The sequence below is a fragment of the Rhineura floridana genome, chromosome 1 (assembly GCF_030035675.1).
Source record: "Rhineura floridana isolate rRhiFlo1 chromosome 1, rRhiFlo1.hap2, whole genome shotgun sequence".
Lineage (NCBI taxonomy): Eukaryota > Metazoa > Chordata > Lepidosauria > Squamata > Rhineuridae > Rhineura > Rhineura floridana.
Window position 1 is genome coordinate 30,444,169 of NC_084480.1, and position 17,389 is coordinate 30,461,557.

General features: G+C 40.6%; 1 protein-coding gene across 3 annotated transcripts in view; it reads right to left on the reverse strand.

The window, feature by feature from the left end:
* Window positions 1-586: 586 nt before the first annotated feature.
* Window positions 587-17,389, reverse strand: part of HMGCS1 (3-hydroxy-3-methylglutaryl-CoA synthase 1) — a 29,438-nt gene continuing 12,635 nt past the window's right edge. For all 3 annotated transcript variants that reach the window (XM_061617345.1, XM_061617354.1, XM_061617362.1), the window contains exons 2-10: window positions 14,832-15,289; window positions 12,594-12,719; window positions 11,905-12,069; window positions 9,964-10,132; window positions 8,136-8,306; window positions 6,979-7,085; window positions 5,541-5,666; window positions 4,639-4,802; window positions 587-2,261 (exon numbers count right to left, since the gene is read on the reverse strand). In XM_061617345.1, the coding sequence (XP_061473329.1) occupies window positions 2,169-2,261; window positions 4,639-4,802; window positions 5,541-5,666; window positions 6,979-7,085; window positions 8,136-8,306; window positions 9,964-10,132; window positions 11,905-12,069; window positions 12,594-12,719; window positions 14,832-15,279 (1,569 nt within the window). In that variant the 5' untranslated portion in view covers window positions 15,280-15,289 and the 3' untranslated portion in view covers window positions 587-2,168. The remainder of the gene's footprint in view (window positions 2,262-4,638; window positions 4,803-5,540; window positions 5,667-6,978; window positions 7,086-8,135; window positions 8,307-9,963; window positions 10,133-11,904; window positions 12,070-12,593; window positions 12,720-14,831; window positions 15,290-17,389) is intronic.

Genomic DNA, 17,389 nt, shown 5'->3' on the forward strand with positions numbered 1-17,389 from the left:
TAGCCACCAAAAAAGAAAAGTTCAGTGACAAACTTGAGATGTTGAGGTTCATTGTGTCCCCCAAATTCTAGCTCTATGGGCCTTAAATGTGGAGGCCAGTGATAACTCATCTGATTAATAAGATTTGCCCTCTGGGCTGCCTGTAGTTAAACCCGCCTGGTTAGGATAGAAAGCACCAACATGGGCAGTTCAGATAGCTCAGTGTTTATTTTACAAGCCATCTGCTTCATTGTATGTGAGGTTTATAGAGGTTAAATTTGGTGCAGTGAATCTTACCTTGTCCATTGCCTGCAATGGACTTGATCACATGTTGGAAACATATCAAATACCGAGCTTATTATCTACTCCTTTGCCTTACATCACCACAACACTGAACACAAAATTATGAAAAATGGTGTAAGTCAAATCATTTCTCCAACACCCTGTACAGCTGCAGAGAGAGCATCAAACCTCAGTGACTTTAATAATAAAAAAAATCTACATAGGCCCAAAATTCTGCATCTTGTAACTTGGCACACATTCATTCTGGATGACTTTTTAGTCAAAGTTCTTTGTAGTATTCCAAAGCAAAATAAAACAGGACAAATTGTGTAAGTTTAGTGAAAATACAATGTATTTTACAAGGCAGGAGCGGTCTTTCCCTTTAGTTCCAGTTCATTCAAGCCCACCCGACTTACTTGCAACGACCAAAGCACTTACACTAAAGGATGTCTATGACAGCAAATGGGACCATTCTAGAGCAGAACAACTTGTGAGCCAAAGGCGTTCCACAACCATGTATTATGTCCAGCCAATGCTCAACAAAACAAATTTTTGCAATCTCTAGCAGGCAGCCAGCACAGGTTATTTTATCAAGCACCTACCAAGCCACTGTACATAGCTAGTGGCCTATATTCAACTTGATGGGTCACAAGTTGTGCATGTCTATTCTATGGTAAGTGCTGTGAGGATTGAAGCCTTTGAGTAGTCCTACAGAAGAGAAAGTGGAGTTTTAAATAATCTCGAAATAAGAAGCTGCCTATACATGACTTCAGAGCCAGAGTTACTGTTGCAGAACAATCCCATTACACACCTAAAAGAAGTTTGAGGAGCAAAATGTTCAGGATCAAATCATAGCTCTGGGACTGAGTTTTTGACAAGCTCTTTGCATTATGTAGAAGCTGAGTATAGCAAAGCCTGCTCTTAAGTAACCTTTATAAAAGATTACATGCAAGAGGTTCAAAAGAAATTAATTTCCTAACTATTTCTAAGAAGCAAAGCAATCACCATGAGCAGCCGAGGGTGAGGTGGGGCAGAACTGTTCACCCCCAAATGCATGCACTTCTTAGCTTTGCAAAATGGTTTGTGAAGGAGGGTGGGGGAGAAAGGATTTTAAAAGGTATAAGCATACAATTGGAAACCAGATTGATAGTCATGGACCACCTTTCTGGATGGGTTTGAACTAATAATGGCTATTGGGGAAAAACTTTCTCCAATTAATAGCACCTTGAAAAACAAGCCAATTACACCCCTTTTCAAATACATGGCATGTTTTGAGTGGTAGAACAAGGCTTGTGTTTAAGAGACTGGGTGCTATACTGTTAAGGCACACAGGACCCTAACATTTAAGATAAATTGATTCAAAAATGGCTTTAGGTCACAATAATTTCTCTCAGTAATGGCTTTAAAAAGAAATCTCACTTCCACTTCTGGATACCAATTTGTTAAAATAGAGCAGGACAAGCGTAACTGAAGTCTTCCCAAGCTTAAATTAAAAACCGCAAAGAGTCTTGTGGCAGCTTAAAGATTAAATAACATTCATTATAGCAAAAGCTGCTGCAGACTTACATTTAAGATGCCAAAAGACTGTTGGTTTTTGCTGCAACAGAATAATATGACCATCATTCTGTAAATGAAAGTACTATTCTTGAATCATATGCTTTTTTTTAAACAGCCATTTCTCATAAAGAGCCCTTGGTCATTTCTGTTCCAAGAAGCTAGCAAACTTTTAGTGTTAGGAAACTACATTATGTCAAGAAACTGCATCAAAAGACAGAGCCTCAAGATTAACAGTTTTTCATGCTCCAACTAAGCAGTACTGTACAGCAGAACATGGGTAGTAACAGTTAATCCCGTGTACATCCCCATCCCTCCCTAATCCTTTTCAACTCCCACCTCACAGAGGTGTCTTAATGCTCCCCATTGGAAAGGGAAACAGCAACGGCTTCAGAGTCTGTTTTTGCAGGAATTCTTGGTACTTTCTTGGCAGGGCTAGGGATATGCTAGGGTGGGGAGGGGAAAAAAAGCCACAGATTAAAACACATTATTAAAAAGCACAGTTGCCAATTATTTTACTTTCAAGACATAATCACTAATCCCAGACTTTAGGTAACAATAAAAGAGCAATCCAACCTATAGGTAGCCATCATAATTTACGCTGGCCAAAATTAAGCCAGAGTAAGTTATCCCTATTCCCAGTACCTTTCAGCAGGCTACTGCTGGCCCCCAAGCCTGGCAGAGGGAAAACAAGCCTTTGAAACACAGAGTTTGACTTGCACCACCCTTTGAGAGTGTAACGTCCGCTGGATTGCTAGGTCATGTGACTGAGCTAAGACGAATTTGGAATGGGGCAAAGTCTCCCCTGCCCCATCCTATTTCTGCCACATCCTTTGCTGGACTTACCCCAAACCTGGCCAAGCTAAGATGGAGGACTTACACTGGTGTATCTCCAGCTGAGCTGGGGCAGGGGACTTCTGCCAGATATCTGCCTATTCTACCCCCCCCCATCCCAGCAGAAACTGGGTTTGGATTGCTCCCTTAGCATTAAATATATTTAGTCCAGATAATTCTCAATTAGAATCTATAGGGCACAATAAGGTTTCTAGGAAGTTTAAGAGTTGGACTCAAAATAGGTTATATATAGACTTCTCGATCTGTTTGAGAATGGCAGTGTTCTCATCTAAGTTGTTCAAAGAATGTCAGGTTACAGCAGCCTTCCCCAACTTGCTGGGGCTTTTGGGAGTTGTGGTCCAAAACACCAAGTTGGAGAAGGATGGGTAACAGGCTTCTTTCAATATTTTCAAATTTGACATTTTGTAATGGGGTTGGTTACAACTGTATAGACAATTAACTGAAAGGAAGAAATGACTGACAGAAGAAAACCCAAAGAAGATCATGTCCCAGATTTGTAGTGCAACGATGACAGTAGATTATAATTGTTTAGATAACTTTCCACAGCAGTAGCATGAAGCAGTTGGGTATGCCTTAGAACTCCCTCCCTAGGGAGGCAAGAATGGCCTCCTCTGTGCAGTCCTTCCGCCGACAGCTAAAGACTTTTTTCTTCCGGCAGGCCTTTCGAACTGAAGGCTTTAAGGGTAGTGACTGAAGAGGATGGTGTATGTTGTTGTTTGACTTGTATGCCCCTAACCTGGGTTGCAGTATTTTAAGTGTATATCTAATTGGTTTTAACATCTTAATAGTTTAATCCTGTTTTAATGCTGATTTTATATGTTTATATGTTTTATATTTTTATAGGTTCTTAATGATATGTACTTATTTTTATCTGGAAGCCACCTTGAGTTCCAGTTTGGAAAAAGGGCAGGGTATAAATAAAGATGATGATGATAATAATAGTAATAGTAGTAGTAGTAATAATAATAATAATAGGAAGAATGGAGTTATTTATTTATTTATTACATTTGTATGCTGCCCCATAGCCGAAGCATTCTGGGCACATTTTTTAAAAAGCAATTTAAAAACACATGCTAAAATGCCTGGGAGAAGAGGAAAGAGGAAACACTCTGCCATTATCCATGTCCAAATGTAGCCAATCTATGATTGCAGATGAATATGAAGCTACATAAATATGACTTACAAGCAATATACTTTAAACAGTGGAATTGTGCCTTGCTTAATGCCAGTCTTTTTCTTTTTTGCATTTTTGTTGTTATTTTCCTAAGGTTTCTAGATACTGAGACAGGATTACTGAGGGTATTTATGAAACTTCAGATTATAGGATCAGATCGGAATTTAAAATAAAACTGCAGAAACGAGGCGGGGGGGGACAGAATACCCATAAAAGGTAAGATCAGTAAAAGGGAGGGGTCATGCGATTTGACAGGGGTTATTGATTACTGAATATGGTAACTTACTGAAATATCAAATACACATCTGCTACATATGCTTAATATTCTGCAATTTAGTTTTGGTAACAAAGAGAAATAAAAAAAGGAAAGGTTAGCAGAGAGCCACCCTTCTTTAGGGTTTGTCCATATGTAACAGGGCAGGGCACCATAGTTGAGAGCATGGGAGTAGACCACATCTTTGGGCACTTGCTCCTGGAAAGTGCCCCCCCTTTCCATGCCCCTACCTCAATTAGCACTGACTTTAAGCCAGTTAAGGCTCATCAGTTTCCTTGCTTACCCAGGATTTGTAACTGGCTAAGAATCCTGATTAATCAAGGCAACTGGTAAGCCTTAACCACGGTTAACATCAGTGCCAACATATTTATTAATCACAGTTAATATGGAGGGGGGAGGGAGTGTGCAATTCTGCCATCTGTTCCTGATGTTTCAAACCACTAACAAGAGATCAACCTTGTTAAGGGCACACCAGCCCTTGGATGTTAAAAGGGGGGATTAGGAGACTTTTTAGACTTACTTCATGAGCAAGGCCCAGATGAACAACTTCCACCCCTGCTTCCAAAGGACCATCACCCAGCACAGGGCGACGAGCGTACGTTCTTCTGTGTTTTTCATCCACTCGCACCAAGTACCATGCTCCCTCATAGAGATCATCCACTGAACATTGTGGAATATAGTTGGCTATAAAAAGACAAAACCCAGAACTTCTAAACAGACAGCTTACTCCAGGAGTTAGCACTGTATGTGCCCTCACTACAAACAGAATAAATTTTTAAAGGTTCTGTTTCCTTTTATCTTGACAACATAAATGCACTGCAAAGGGATTGGTGTCTCATCACATGGAAGTGCAGAAAAAGGAAGCCAGTCATGCTTCCTCCTTAAATGCTTCAGGAGTAACAGGAAGGCAAGCATCTCAGAGTTTTCACTACAGGAAAATGCAAGGACAGCTTGCACCCCTCCCAAAGGTGAATATGAGACACCTCCACCTCGCCCTTATCACATTAGGCCAGAGATGTTGAAACTTGGAGGACAATACACTTGTGCTTCCTCTGTCAGTGCTCAGAACACAACTGGATACTCAGATACACCACGAGGTCATTCAATTGAAGTTCAGGAAGCTGAGACTCAGGTGCTGCTGTCCTCTTGATTACAAGCAAGCCTCTATTTAGCACCAAATGAGAAGGCTCTTGCTTGCTGAATAGGGACTGAGTTGTCCAAATATTTCAAGTCAAAGATATAACCATCAACTTGGTTAGCATCTCCTATGATAACCAGAAGGCTCATAAACCAACCTTATTGTTTCAAAAAAGAAAATAAATTTCAGGGTCTGCTTTATCATCCACTGTTGTCTAATAGACATAATCTCTGAATTTATGGCAGACATATATTCTGAATTTATGGCAGACCACCACCACTCACCTAAGTGATGAGTCTCTTGTCTAAGCATCATGTTTTCTGCAAACACCTCTGGTGAGATACATTTCCTTGAATCGAGCCTTGCTTTTAGATCAGAGAGGCTAGCTGTAATTTTATCCAGAGAAGAGCCTGCAAGAGAAAGCAGTAACTTATTCTTAAAAATCATTGTTATGATTGGACAATGAAGAGCAGAAGTTAAGAAATCAAGATGCTGGGTTTTCCTATTATACTGTGAAAGTGTGTGTGGAGGCCCTTCTTCCATAATACTCTCCTTGGAATGCAGCTACCTAAAGATAACCGTATTAGCAAAACGAAGTGAAATTGTTTTACCAGAACACAGCAGTCCCAAGTTCTCAAAACCATATACTAGATCAGAGATGGAGAATTTGTTGCTATCCAGATATTGTTCAACTCCCAAAATTCCTAACCACTGTCTGGGACTGATGGGAGTTGGAGTCCAACATCATCAGGAGGGCCACAGTTTCCCCATCCCTGTGCTAGATCCTGTAAAGAAACAAGAGTTAGGCTTCTGTCAAAATGGATCACAAGCTAAAGGCCAACAGTACACTGCACAATGTTACACTTAACACCACAACAAGATTTGCCATCATCATCACAAGCAATATTTCCAATCTATGTAAGATGCTTCATAGTGAGCATAAGGTCCATTTAGGCTTTAGAGACCGCTTTCTCTGTTCTTCAACAGAAAAGGAGATGTGCGATATAGAAAACATGGGGTAAGCCGTACGTTTAATGGCAAGGAATGTGACCTAATGGAACCCTTGGATCCAAGTAACAAGCAACCAGTGGTTGTGTAAGTTGTAATTTCCCTAACTTGGGACATCTCCCTGTCTACACAGATTAACACCAGAGATTATGCCAGGGTATGAAATTAGGTGTATGGTAACATTTCCTTACATCAATATTTCTGGGATCATCTTTGAGCATAGAAATAATCCCCATTTTGCCAAATCAGTCAAAACCAAAACTAAGTATAATCAGCGCTAGGAAGAAATTCAAATTTTGCATCAAGGAACTCCAAATTCTTAAGATTTATATAAACTAAGCAGATTTATATATAATTGCTCATTTTCATCAAGTGATTTTACTTTTTGCTCAGTTCTGGGGGCAGTAAGGAATCTTATTTAGTCAAACAGCTGGCTTCCTATAGATCATCAGGCATTGTGCACTCACATATATGCACCTATCTTCATAGCTAAATGACCTAGACACCTTTTAGAAAATGACATCCAAGAACCTCAAAATGCCAAATCCTGCATTTTTGTGTGCTTGTACAGAATTAAGAGTGTATATAGTCCTGGCCATAAACTGCTGCTAATGGCCTCTTCAGTATTTTGCTTGTATGCATGGACAACATGTATTAAAATGCTGGCTGTATACTACCAGTGATGCTACAACTGTCAAAAGTGATTATACTCACCAGGGGTTGCATCCTGGCTAACCTTGATGGAGTAGAGGGTAGCAGCAAACCCAGAGCCATAAGAGAAAATCCCAATCCTCTGCCCTGCCAGTTGCTGAGGGGAAAACCTACATGCGAGAAGAAAAAGCATTAGCAAGAACACTAGAGAAGACTAACACACAAATGTATTTTCTTATTGTCTAAAAGGTTTAGCTGTCTAGCTCCAAGGAAGAATTCCTATTGAATGAAGCCTACAGCACAGAATGCTCCCTTATTCCTTGTTTTTCCATCCTCAGTGCCAGCTGCCTTTAGATCATTTCCTCATTTTCTGGTGCAGAGGTCCTAGCAGCCATGTAATTATCTTGAAACACACAGGATTTTAGCTGAAGGCTATTTGTTCTGTCTCAAGTTGAAAATTACTGGTGTTCAAACTTTCTCCCCTCTGTCTTCAGCTGTACAACCTGAACTTCCACACAGATGAATTACTCAAAATAATGCCTGGAGGCAAATTGCTACATATAGGTAGTAAGGAAATGTTTGCTGACAGAGAGACACAGATGTTGGTAAAATTTATGTGATAGCTCTAATTTGAATTATAATTTAATTGTTTGAAGTGGTAAAGACAGTGTTTTTTATTAGAAGCACAGACATATTGTATGAACCTTCTTAAGGTTGCAGATGGTGCAATACAGTAGCCACAGTCACTACCACTGTCTGATCAGTAGAGATCGCTGGCACTTACATCATTTTAATTTACAATTAGTCACCTTCATGATCCAAATTTTGTTATTTAACTCAAATATATAGTGACAACTGGGGTGCAAAATTGCTGTACCCTTTTTTATGGTTCTGTACACCGTCTTTAGAAAGTGCTTGATTAGTTCCAAAAGATACAAAACACCAAGGTTCCAAACTGAACAAGGTTCAGATATGCTCTCAGACTGGAAATTCTTGCCCTCTGATGTGCGGTGTGAAAGCTACTGCTGGGCACTAAGTGGAGAAGAGAAGGCACCCTGTACATGCTCAAAAACACTCTGGTCATTAGTATCTCACAGGGAGGATGTGGGGCTGAGCCATACCTGAAATTAAGCCTGGCCTATAAGAATCTGGTATCCAAGTCAGTCAAATCATTATAAACACACCTCAAACCCGGGTTCAGATCCTCCCTTTATACTTACTGCGCTAGGAGAGAAGCAAGGCAGCCATAGACTGAAGGTGTGTACATATTTCCATTCTGATTAGATACAAGCAAGGAAGCTTTGGTTTTTTGGTTGAAAAGCTCAGCACTGGCCTTCATAAAAGCTTTCTCCACATCTCGATCAAAGTAGGTGTCTTCTAGTTTAACATCTCTGAAGATAGCAAGAGGAACATATTAAAAGAAAAGCTAGGACACCTTGAGAGACTATTAGACCAGAAGGCAAGGGAACCTACAGACACGCAACCTCTGTACTATTTCATTTCTGAAGTTATCTTAGGTTTTTTTGAAGTTATCCAGACTGTGTTATACATTTTTTCTTCAGTGTTGCCCATTTCAATTTGATACAGCTAATTTATTATTTCTCTCCTCCCTTCCCAATATGCCTGAATGAAATGTAGAAGTCTACAAAACCACGGTCTCCTTTTTCGTCTGAACCAGAACCTTTGGTTGCCAGCTTTGAGCATAAGAGCAGTTCTGCTAGATCAGAGTAAAGGCCCATCTAGTCCAGCATTCTGTTCTCACAGTGGCCAGCCAGATGCCTACGGGAAGCCTGCAAACAGGATCTCAGCACAAGAGCTCTCCTTTTCATGATTCCCAGCAAATGGTGCTCAGAGGCATATTGCCCGATCCTGAAAGTAATATAACCATGAATATAGCCACTGATAGCCTTATTCTCCATGAATTTGCCTACTCCCTTTTTAAATCATCGAAGTTGGTGGCCATCACTATACCTTCTGGCAGTAAATTCTATAGTTTCAACTATGTGCTGTCTGAAATATTTCCGTTTGTCTTTCCTGGAACTCTCAACATCCAGCTTCATTGAATCTCCACACCATGCATAATAATTCTACACACCTCTATCATGATGTCCTTCGCCCCCATATCCCACCTCTTTTCTAAATCCAAGTTGTAACCGTTCCTAATAGAGAAGACGTTTAGACCTCTTGTTCAGTTTGGCTGCCCTTTTCTGTACATTTTCCTGCTCTACAATATCCTTTAATATTTTAAAGCAACTTTAAATCATGCTTTAAGACGTTGGCTTGTCCTGAACCTGGTAACCAATTTCCCATTTTGGACCAAACTGGAAACTATGGTTTTGCAGACTTCCACATTGAATTCAGGCAGACGGAAGAAAGAAGCAGCTGTGTATGCATGTAAAAACCTAATTCACATCTCAGGAAAAGCCAAAATATGATTGTCTGAACTAGGCCAATGTATGCGTTACTCTTGATTTGCTGCATCAGAATACAGCAACAAACCTAAACTGATTTACTAGGAAGGAAGTTCTACTGAACATACCAGGACATACTTCCAAGTAAACATTACCGGTATTAAGCTACAGCTACCGCTCTAGAATAACCTTGTTTTCCGTTCTGAATTTGCCCAGCAATTACCTGCAGCCATTAACTAGGAAAAGCTAATATAAGGTTCTTAGTAGTCAGTCTTCTGTGGTTTCCCAGGCTAGCTTCACATATTAAAATCAAGCTAGCTGCTCCCAGTTTGTCTGCTATTGTTAAGTAATCAACAATCTAGTGTTAGGTTCCCAAAAATAAAATAAAAAATATTTTTCCATTTAAAAGTTTTCCAAGAAATCAATGCATAAGATGAACATCAAAACAGTGTTTCAGGAACCTATGAAAAGGCTTTCAGATTTAAAAAAATTATGCTAAAAGCATATAAAATCAGGTGATACATAATTCAGCTGAACAGCTATTTGCTGCTGCCAGGAAGAGTTTAGTGGTAATTCCAAACATGAGTTTCTCGATGTTTTGTAGTCTCTTTTGCATTGAAGTATTTTTCTTATTTACCTAAATGCTTCCAGGCCACTGTAGATGCCATTTTCTTTTGTGGGTGTCTGGTCATTCAGAAAGTCATTCAGCAACAGACGAGCTACAGATTTCTGTACAAGTTTGCAGTATGGAGAGTGAAAAATCATGAAACCAAAATCATTCAGGGTGAAGTCTTTGTCAATTCCCTCTGGAAGAAACAAAAAGAAACAAGACATAGATGCTATTCCACCCAAGGCTGCAGTCCTATGTACACTTACTTGGGAGGAAGAACTACTGAACACAATAGTGTTTGTTTACAACTAAACACACATAAAATCAGGCTGCAAGTTCCAACATTTGTGTATTTTTACTTCTACAATATGAGATTCATTTTATATCGCGCTCTAATTTAGAATCCTATCTCAATTTGGATGAAATCTTTGCTTAGAGCAGGGATGTAGAATCTCTGACTCTCCAGAAGTTGTTACCTGACCAATGGCCATGCTGGGAGCTGGAGTCCAACAGCACCTGGAGGCCCATGGGTTTCCCATTCCAGGTTTAGAGATTAAGTACATATTAATATTGTGCATCAACCTCCTCCCATCCTTGCATCCCCTTACTTGCCTTCTCATTCCTATGGCACGGCATAACTCATCTAATTCCAGTGTACTTTAACTTGTACATTCATGCTGTTGGATATGCTTTGAACCACCTCCTCCTGTAAGTCAATCTGGTCTCATAAGAGCAGCCCTGCTGGATCAGACCAAAGCCCACCAAATCCAGCATCTTGTTCTCACACTGGCCAACCAGATGCCTATGGGAAACCCGCATACAGGACCTGCGTGCAATAGCAGTCTCCCCACTTCTGATTCCCAGCAACTAGCATACAGTGGCACACTGCCTCCAACAGTGGAAGCAGAACACAGCCCTATCCTACATCTCTCGCACATTTCAGTTTTTCCTTAGTTTATATGAATTATTAACCATTTTTTGAAGTCTAAACGCCATGTACAACTACTTAAAACAAAGCAATTCCTCCAATCAACTGAGCCACTTTTAAACTATTGCTTCATTACTACATTACTGTTATTTACTGCATTATCATCACTCATTGTCAACTCTTTTGAACATCCACCCCACTTCAAAACAGCGCATCAAAAAAGACTGCTCCCCCACCTCCGAGGAAGTGGAAGGAGCCAAAAAAGGAACAGCCACAGGGAGGTTGCTTTGCCCCTCCTTGCTAGGAAGAACATTGTAGAGTAAGGCCCCGCTTCTTGGCGTTCCGCTAATAAAGCGCCAGCGGGGCGATCAGATGGAGGGGGGGCTGAAGCTCCCCACACTCCAGCAGATCTCGTCAGAGGAGGGGAAGATCAGCCACAGAGCGCTACAGCTGATCTTCTCCTCCTCTGGCGCAGTCAGCGGGTTAGGTTCCAGACCCCCACGCTACAGCTGATCTACAGTTTTTGCTTTTCGGCAGGGGTCTGGAACCTAACCTGCTGTATGAGTGGGGCCCTACTGTAACCGAGTGCCTGAATTGGGTTTTCTTCCCCTCCTCCTAGCTAAACTTTTTCTTCTGTCTTATCTTAGCCTAAGCAGGGCTATCTTATTGTTGATCACCACAGACCACTCTGGGAGCCTTTTTCATCTGGAGAGCAGGATAAAAATACTTTAAATAATAGAATCTAATATAGGTGATGGTGCCCTCCACACACATGCTCAGCAGCACTATGGCTGCTCCAGTAAACCCACACTGCAGGGGCAGATGTGTAAATATTCTACAGTGTGCTTGTGGTAGGCAATTATAAGCGAGATGCTCTGCTCTCCTAAATCAATAACAGAATTCTGTACAGTCACACCCTATGGCTGGCAAAATGTTTTTAAATTGTGATAGTTTTCTAAATGCTGTGGAAGAAGACAGAACCCAAGCAGAAAAACAAGAAAGCCCTTCATTCTGCAGTGGTATTTTCTAGCAAGACGTACCTTTCTGCCACTGAGCATGGATTTTCTTGCGATATACAGTGTAGCAGCGATCTAATGCACTGAGGTAGCATTCTATGGACAGTTTCCCATCAACCACAGGATACTCAGATACCATATCAGGTTTATAGAAATCATAGGCATGTTGCATGTGAGTCCCCCGCAATCCTAAGGAAAAGAAGCCGGACTTGAAGGAGATGCTGCACTGAAGTCCATTAAGAAGATGCTTTTCCTATCTTTGGAGAACCACAGATTAATCCCACCAGTTATGGAAGGTAGTGAAGAATGGAAACATTCTTCCACTTTCGAATATGGCCCAAAAAAGGAAGCCAGAATACCGAATAGCCAGCAGTACAAAGAGCTACCTTTTAGTACTGTAACAGGCTGATGTTCCAGCCAGCTCACTTGCACAGATTGCTGCTCACACAAGCAATCTACTCACATGATCAGTGGAAGTGTGGACCTGTGCAAGTTGTGCATGGCTTTTATTTTGTGAAATGGAAAATTGCTTGATTTTCCTCATAAGGGCAACCTAGCATAGTTTGCAATCTAGGAAAGGACAATCTAGCACTAGATGGTTCTTGGGACATTCCACAAGTGTAGAATGCTCACACAAGCAGTTTATTTGAGCTACAATACTTCCAGATCTGGCTCTATGAATAAAATGGAATCAGCATAGATAGAAAACTGACCTCTCTCAAAAATAAGAGGTGCATTTGGTCCCACGAGCATAGCAACTGCACCAGCTCCTCCAGTTGGCCTGGCATTCCCAGTTGCATACACTGCTATGTCTCCAGCAACAACGAGTGCATAACGCCCTGAAGGAACAGAAGAGAAGACTGTGAAAAAGCAGTATAAAGGTAATTTTCACCTGTGGCAACTGCTAGCTACACTTTGGCTGCAATGCTATATGCATGGCTTTGGAAGCAGGTTTCATTGAATTCTTTAAGATTTACTTTTAAGTAAAAATTGACAGGATTAGGCTCCATGTTCATTGTGAAAAGGTAACAGCAAGTCAATCTTAATCTGCTGTAGCCATTAATAAGTACAATTAAAGTTTACAAACTACTTCATGCTTCTGTTGGTCTTTACAAACATCTTGTTAGGCAGATCATTACTTTGTAGGCAAGCAACAAAATTGCCTTGTAAAACACCTTTTGCAAATGACAACTGTAAGTCTCCAGGAAGTAGGGAAAGATCCCAAGAGAAAAAGTTCCAACTAGTACAGGTATAATGCTACAGTCACCAATTCAGAACATGTTATCCAAGCAGAATCCACCAGCTTGTTTGCTTTGCAACCAATTGTCTGATGATCAACATGGTTCCCAAGTTACAGAAGTGCTGACTTAGTACACAGAAATCATTAACAAGTTTAGTGGGGCACAAGCTCATTTTTACAGGTAATGAAGCATTTTGATGCACTGTCGCATTCCTGCAAAATCTTACTCCACAATTGGGCAAAGTTGCCCTCTGCTTATAGAAGAGAGCACTTGGCATAATAGGCCTGTCAGCTGCAAAGGATCACAGCCCTCAGCCTTTTTTACTCCTGCCAACTAAGGTAGTTTCCTCTTGCAAAATTTGCTATGCATGCATGAGCAAAGTGCAGCAGAACTTGGCTGCTACCAAGCCCCTCTGAAATCTAAAGGGCTTGACAAACAGGACTATGTTCTTGTTCCATAGTTGGTAATGTTACTAACTCATGACTATTGTTTGCTGGATTACAGTTCATATCTGCTAAACTCCACATCTTTATATGCCAGGATGCAACTTTGTATTCCCTGTTTAGTCCACTTCTGATGTCTCTACACTGTGATGTGAAATACTATTTTTGTATCTTACTATGTATTTTTGAAGGACAAGGTTCTATTTTTTTTATTTATTTATTAAACTTGTATACTGCCTCATAGCCAAAGCTCTCTAGGCGGTTTATAATAACTAAAAACAAATACAATTTAAAATACATCTTTTAAAAACAATTTAAAACACAATTTAAAAATTTAAAACAATATAGAACACATGCTATCATCAGATTCAGCTTAGCGCCCTAGTCAGCAATTTATAAAAGGAACTTTAATTGACCAGAAGTTGAAGGGCCAGCAATATTAACTACGCTCTCTGACTCTCACACCTCCTTCAGACTCGCATCCATTACAGTCAAGATGTAGGTAAGGGTTCTTTAACACCCATTCACTGCGAACAGCAACACAAGGGAGGTTCAGATGACACCTCAACCCCCATGCATTGAAAGAATGAATGAGAGCATTTCCTGGGTTGAAAAGGCAGTCCTGCCCCCCCCCAATGTGCCTGGCAGCCAAACATCCCAATCTTGGAGTTCATTAGGAGTGCTTCAAAAGGGACTCTATGCATCCAGAGCCCCTCCATGCAAGAGGGAATCCATGGCCCACCCTCACATGGATAAGCTATACACACATTTGTTGGTACATGCAGAGCCCCTTTCGACATACTCTGAACATGCAGCTAACAGGATGGCATGGCTGTCAGGTGTGTTGGCATAACCCCACTCTCATATCACAAATTTTTCCAATGCAGGGTGGGGACAGGGAACAGAATCATCTGCGCCTTCCTAGAGGATTTGGCAGAGTTCTCGCCTTTTGTACTTTCATTTCTTTTGATTTGTGCAGAGGAGTTAATAGCTAAGGTGCATACACGGAGAATTCTGCCAGGGAAGACACTATTGCCATTTACTCTGGAGAATTGGGTTTTTTTTTTTTAAAAAGCCCCATATCTGCACCTTGATTCTCATGGAAGATAACTACCAAGGTGCAGCATGGAAGCCCTTGGGAATTTCAGGCTAGAAAAACTGCTTCTCAGCAAAAGATTGAGCCACAAGTGTGTTGAACTTTATTTACCACACTTGTCTCCTTTTGCAAATTCTCAGAAATATTGCTTGCTTGTGATTTCAAACTTACCATCCCAGGAACTAGATTCCACCCAGTTGATGGCATTGAAGAGTGCAGCAGTACCACCGTAGCATGCATTGGTTGTGTCAATGCCTTCCACATCTGTGTTGCCAGATTCTTCAAACAGCTGCATCAGGACAGTCTTTACAGATTTGGATTTGTCAATGATTGTCTCTGTTCCAACTTCAAGCCTCCCAATGCAGTTGTAGGAGAGATTGTTCCTCTCCATAAGCTTCTGTACTGCAGTGAGGCAAAGTGAATTGATATCCTCTCTATCTGAGCAGAAGCCCATCTTGGACTGGCCCAAGCCAATGGTGTATTTCCCTGCATCCACGCCATCAAACTTCTCTAACTCTGCCTGGTCAACATATTGGGAAGGAAAATAGATCTCCAAAGCAACTATCCCCACATCCTTCGGCCAACAGGCTTCAGCATTAACAGGAAGAGATCCAGGCATGGTGGTGCAGCTGAAAATAAAAAAAGCTGCTAGTGTTTAGTTGAAAACTGCAAACACAGATGCGCAGCTTAATCCTGTGCATTTTTATTTACATGCAAGTACCAATGCATTTAGTTAGTGTGTACAGGGTTTTTTATTTATTTATTAAATTTATATCCTGCCCTTAAGAACATAAGAACATAAGAAGAGCCTGCTGGATCAGGCCAGTGGCCCATCTAGTGGGACTGTTTATTCTGCATCACTTCTGGGGCTTCCCTTGGCTGCCATGGCCATCTATCAGCCAGCAAATTAGGACCAGCAAGAGGACCAATACTGCTCCAGTGCGGGACCAACCCGGGTTCCATCTGCCTCATCCAACATGCATATGATGATGCAGATATTTGAAGCACATGGTTGGAAACAATATTCACATCCACACCCCAGTGGCATAGGATCATCCCACAGAGATGAAGCTCACATCATTGCACAAATGAAGTACAGAGACATGGAGTGGGGCTATCAAGGCCAGAAGCAAGACCCTTGTTATCAAATTCATTCTTATGGATTTAATGGATTTATAATATTATTGTTTTGATGTGAGTGGGGCTTTGATTTGTTTTTATAATTTGATTTATGCTTTAAAAATATTGATTACACTGATTGATTTTTGCTGTATTTGGGTTTTTCTACTGCCACTATTATGGCATTAGGCTATACTCAAGCTAAAACTGCTGTCTCCCAGCAAATCACGGACGTTGATCTACAGAATCACATTAGCTTGGCCGCACTTTACTCTAACTATGAAGATTATGCGAGAATGTTTACAACAAATTATATGACAAATTTGTCAATTCCCAAGTATAGAAAAGCTTTCATGCTCGCTAGGCTCAATGTTTTACCTTCTGTGCTGCTAGAAGGCAGGTTTAACAAGGTGCCAGTACAAGAGCGCTTATGGCCCCTGTGATACAGGAGATGTGGAAACTATTGCTCATGTGCTGCTGTATTTTCCTTTCTATTGGAACTCCCAATTTGATCTCATCACCTCAATTCTTTAAAAAATCCCAGGAAGGTCTGATGCATTTTATTTAGAATATCTACTCTCAGATAGGAACCCGCAGGTCACAGTTAATGTGGCAAGATTTTGTGCGTCAGCTGTTACCTGTAGAAGAGGGATGATGGAAAATAATAATAATAGCTAAACTTTCGGGGGCTTTTTGCCCATTGGTGTATTTATCCAACACCATTAGTGCCATATTATCTTATGTTGCAGCTGTTTGTTTCTTTCTCTGTATAATATTGAAACGTTTTATTGTATAAATGACTTATTGATTGCTTTTTGGAACTTAATTACATACCGTTAGTTCAGGACAGTCAAAAGGAAGCACTTTTCCACATAGCACATAACTGACTTATAAAATTCGCTACCACAAGAAGTGGCCATGACTTTAAAAAAAGATTCAACTTTTCAAAAAAAAGAAAATTAGACAAATTCATAGACAAGTTCAATAATCATCCATTATTATTGGCCAAGACAGCTAGTTACGTGCTAATGGGAGGGGCCTAAATATAGCCTTCTATGTTTACTTTAACAGCCCAAAATTCAGTTACACAACATGGGTTCCAGTGTGCTAGGTACCATTTATGCTAAAATGTACCTCAACCTATTTTCATTTCTGTGAAGCCCAATAGCAAATAAAAAAGCTGGCCCAAGTTGCTAAATAGAACCTCCAGATTCAGAGGCAGCATATCTCTGAATATTAATTGCTGAAAGGCAAAAGCAGAGGAAGTGCTGATACCTTCAAGTCAAGCTCTACTTGTGGAAAAGTGAGTAGTTAAAACTTAACAGAACTCTACAGACACAATCAATGGAAGAGGTTAGGACCAAGGTTATTAGGGGAATGCAAAACAGAAATAAGGACAACACAGTCTCAAACACCCTTCATAGTCAATGATGACATTGTGAAATACACCCTTCATAGTCAATGATAGGCAGAAAAAAGTAATAGGAAGTCATGAAACTGAGCATCTATAAAATCAGCAGTCATTTGCTGCTTGACTACAGTATACCCTTCCTCTTGGCCAGTAATTTATCTGACCATCCCTCATGTCAGTTATCAAAATGTATTTGTGG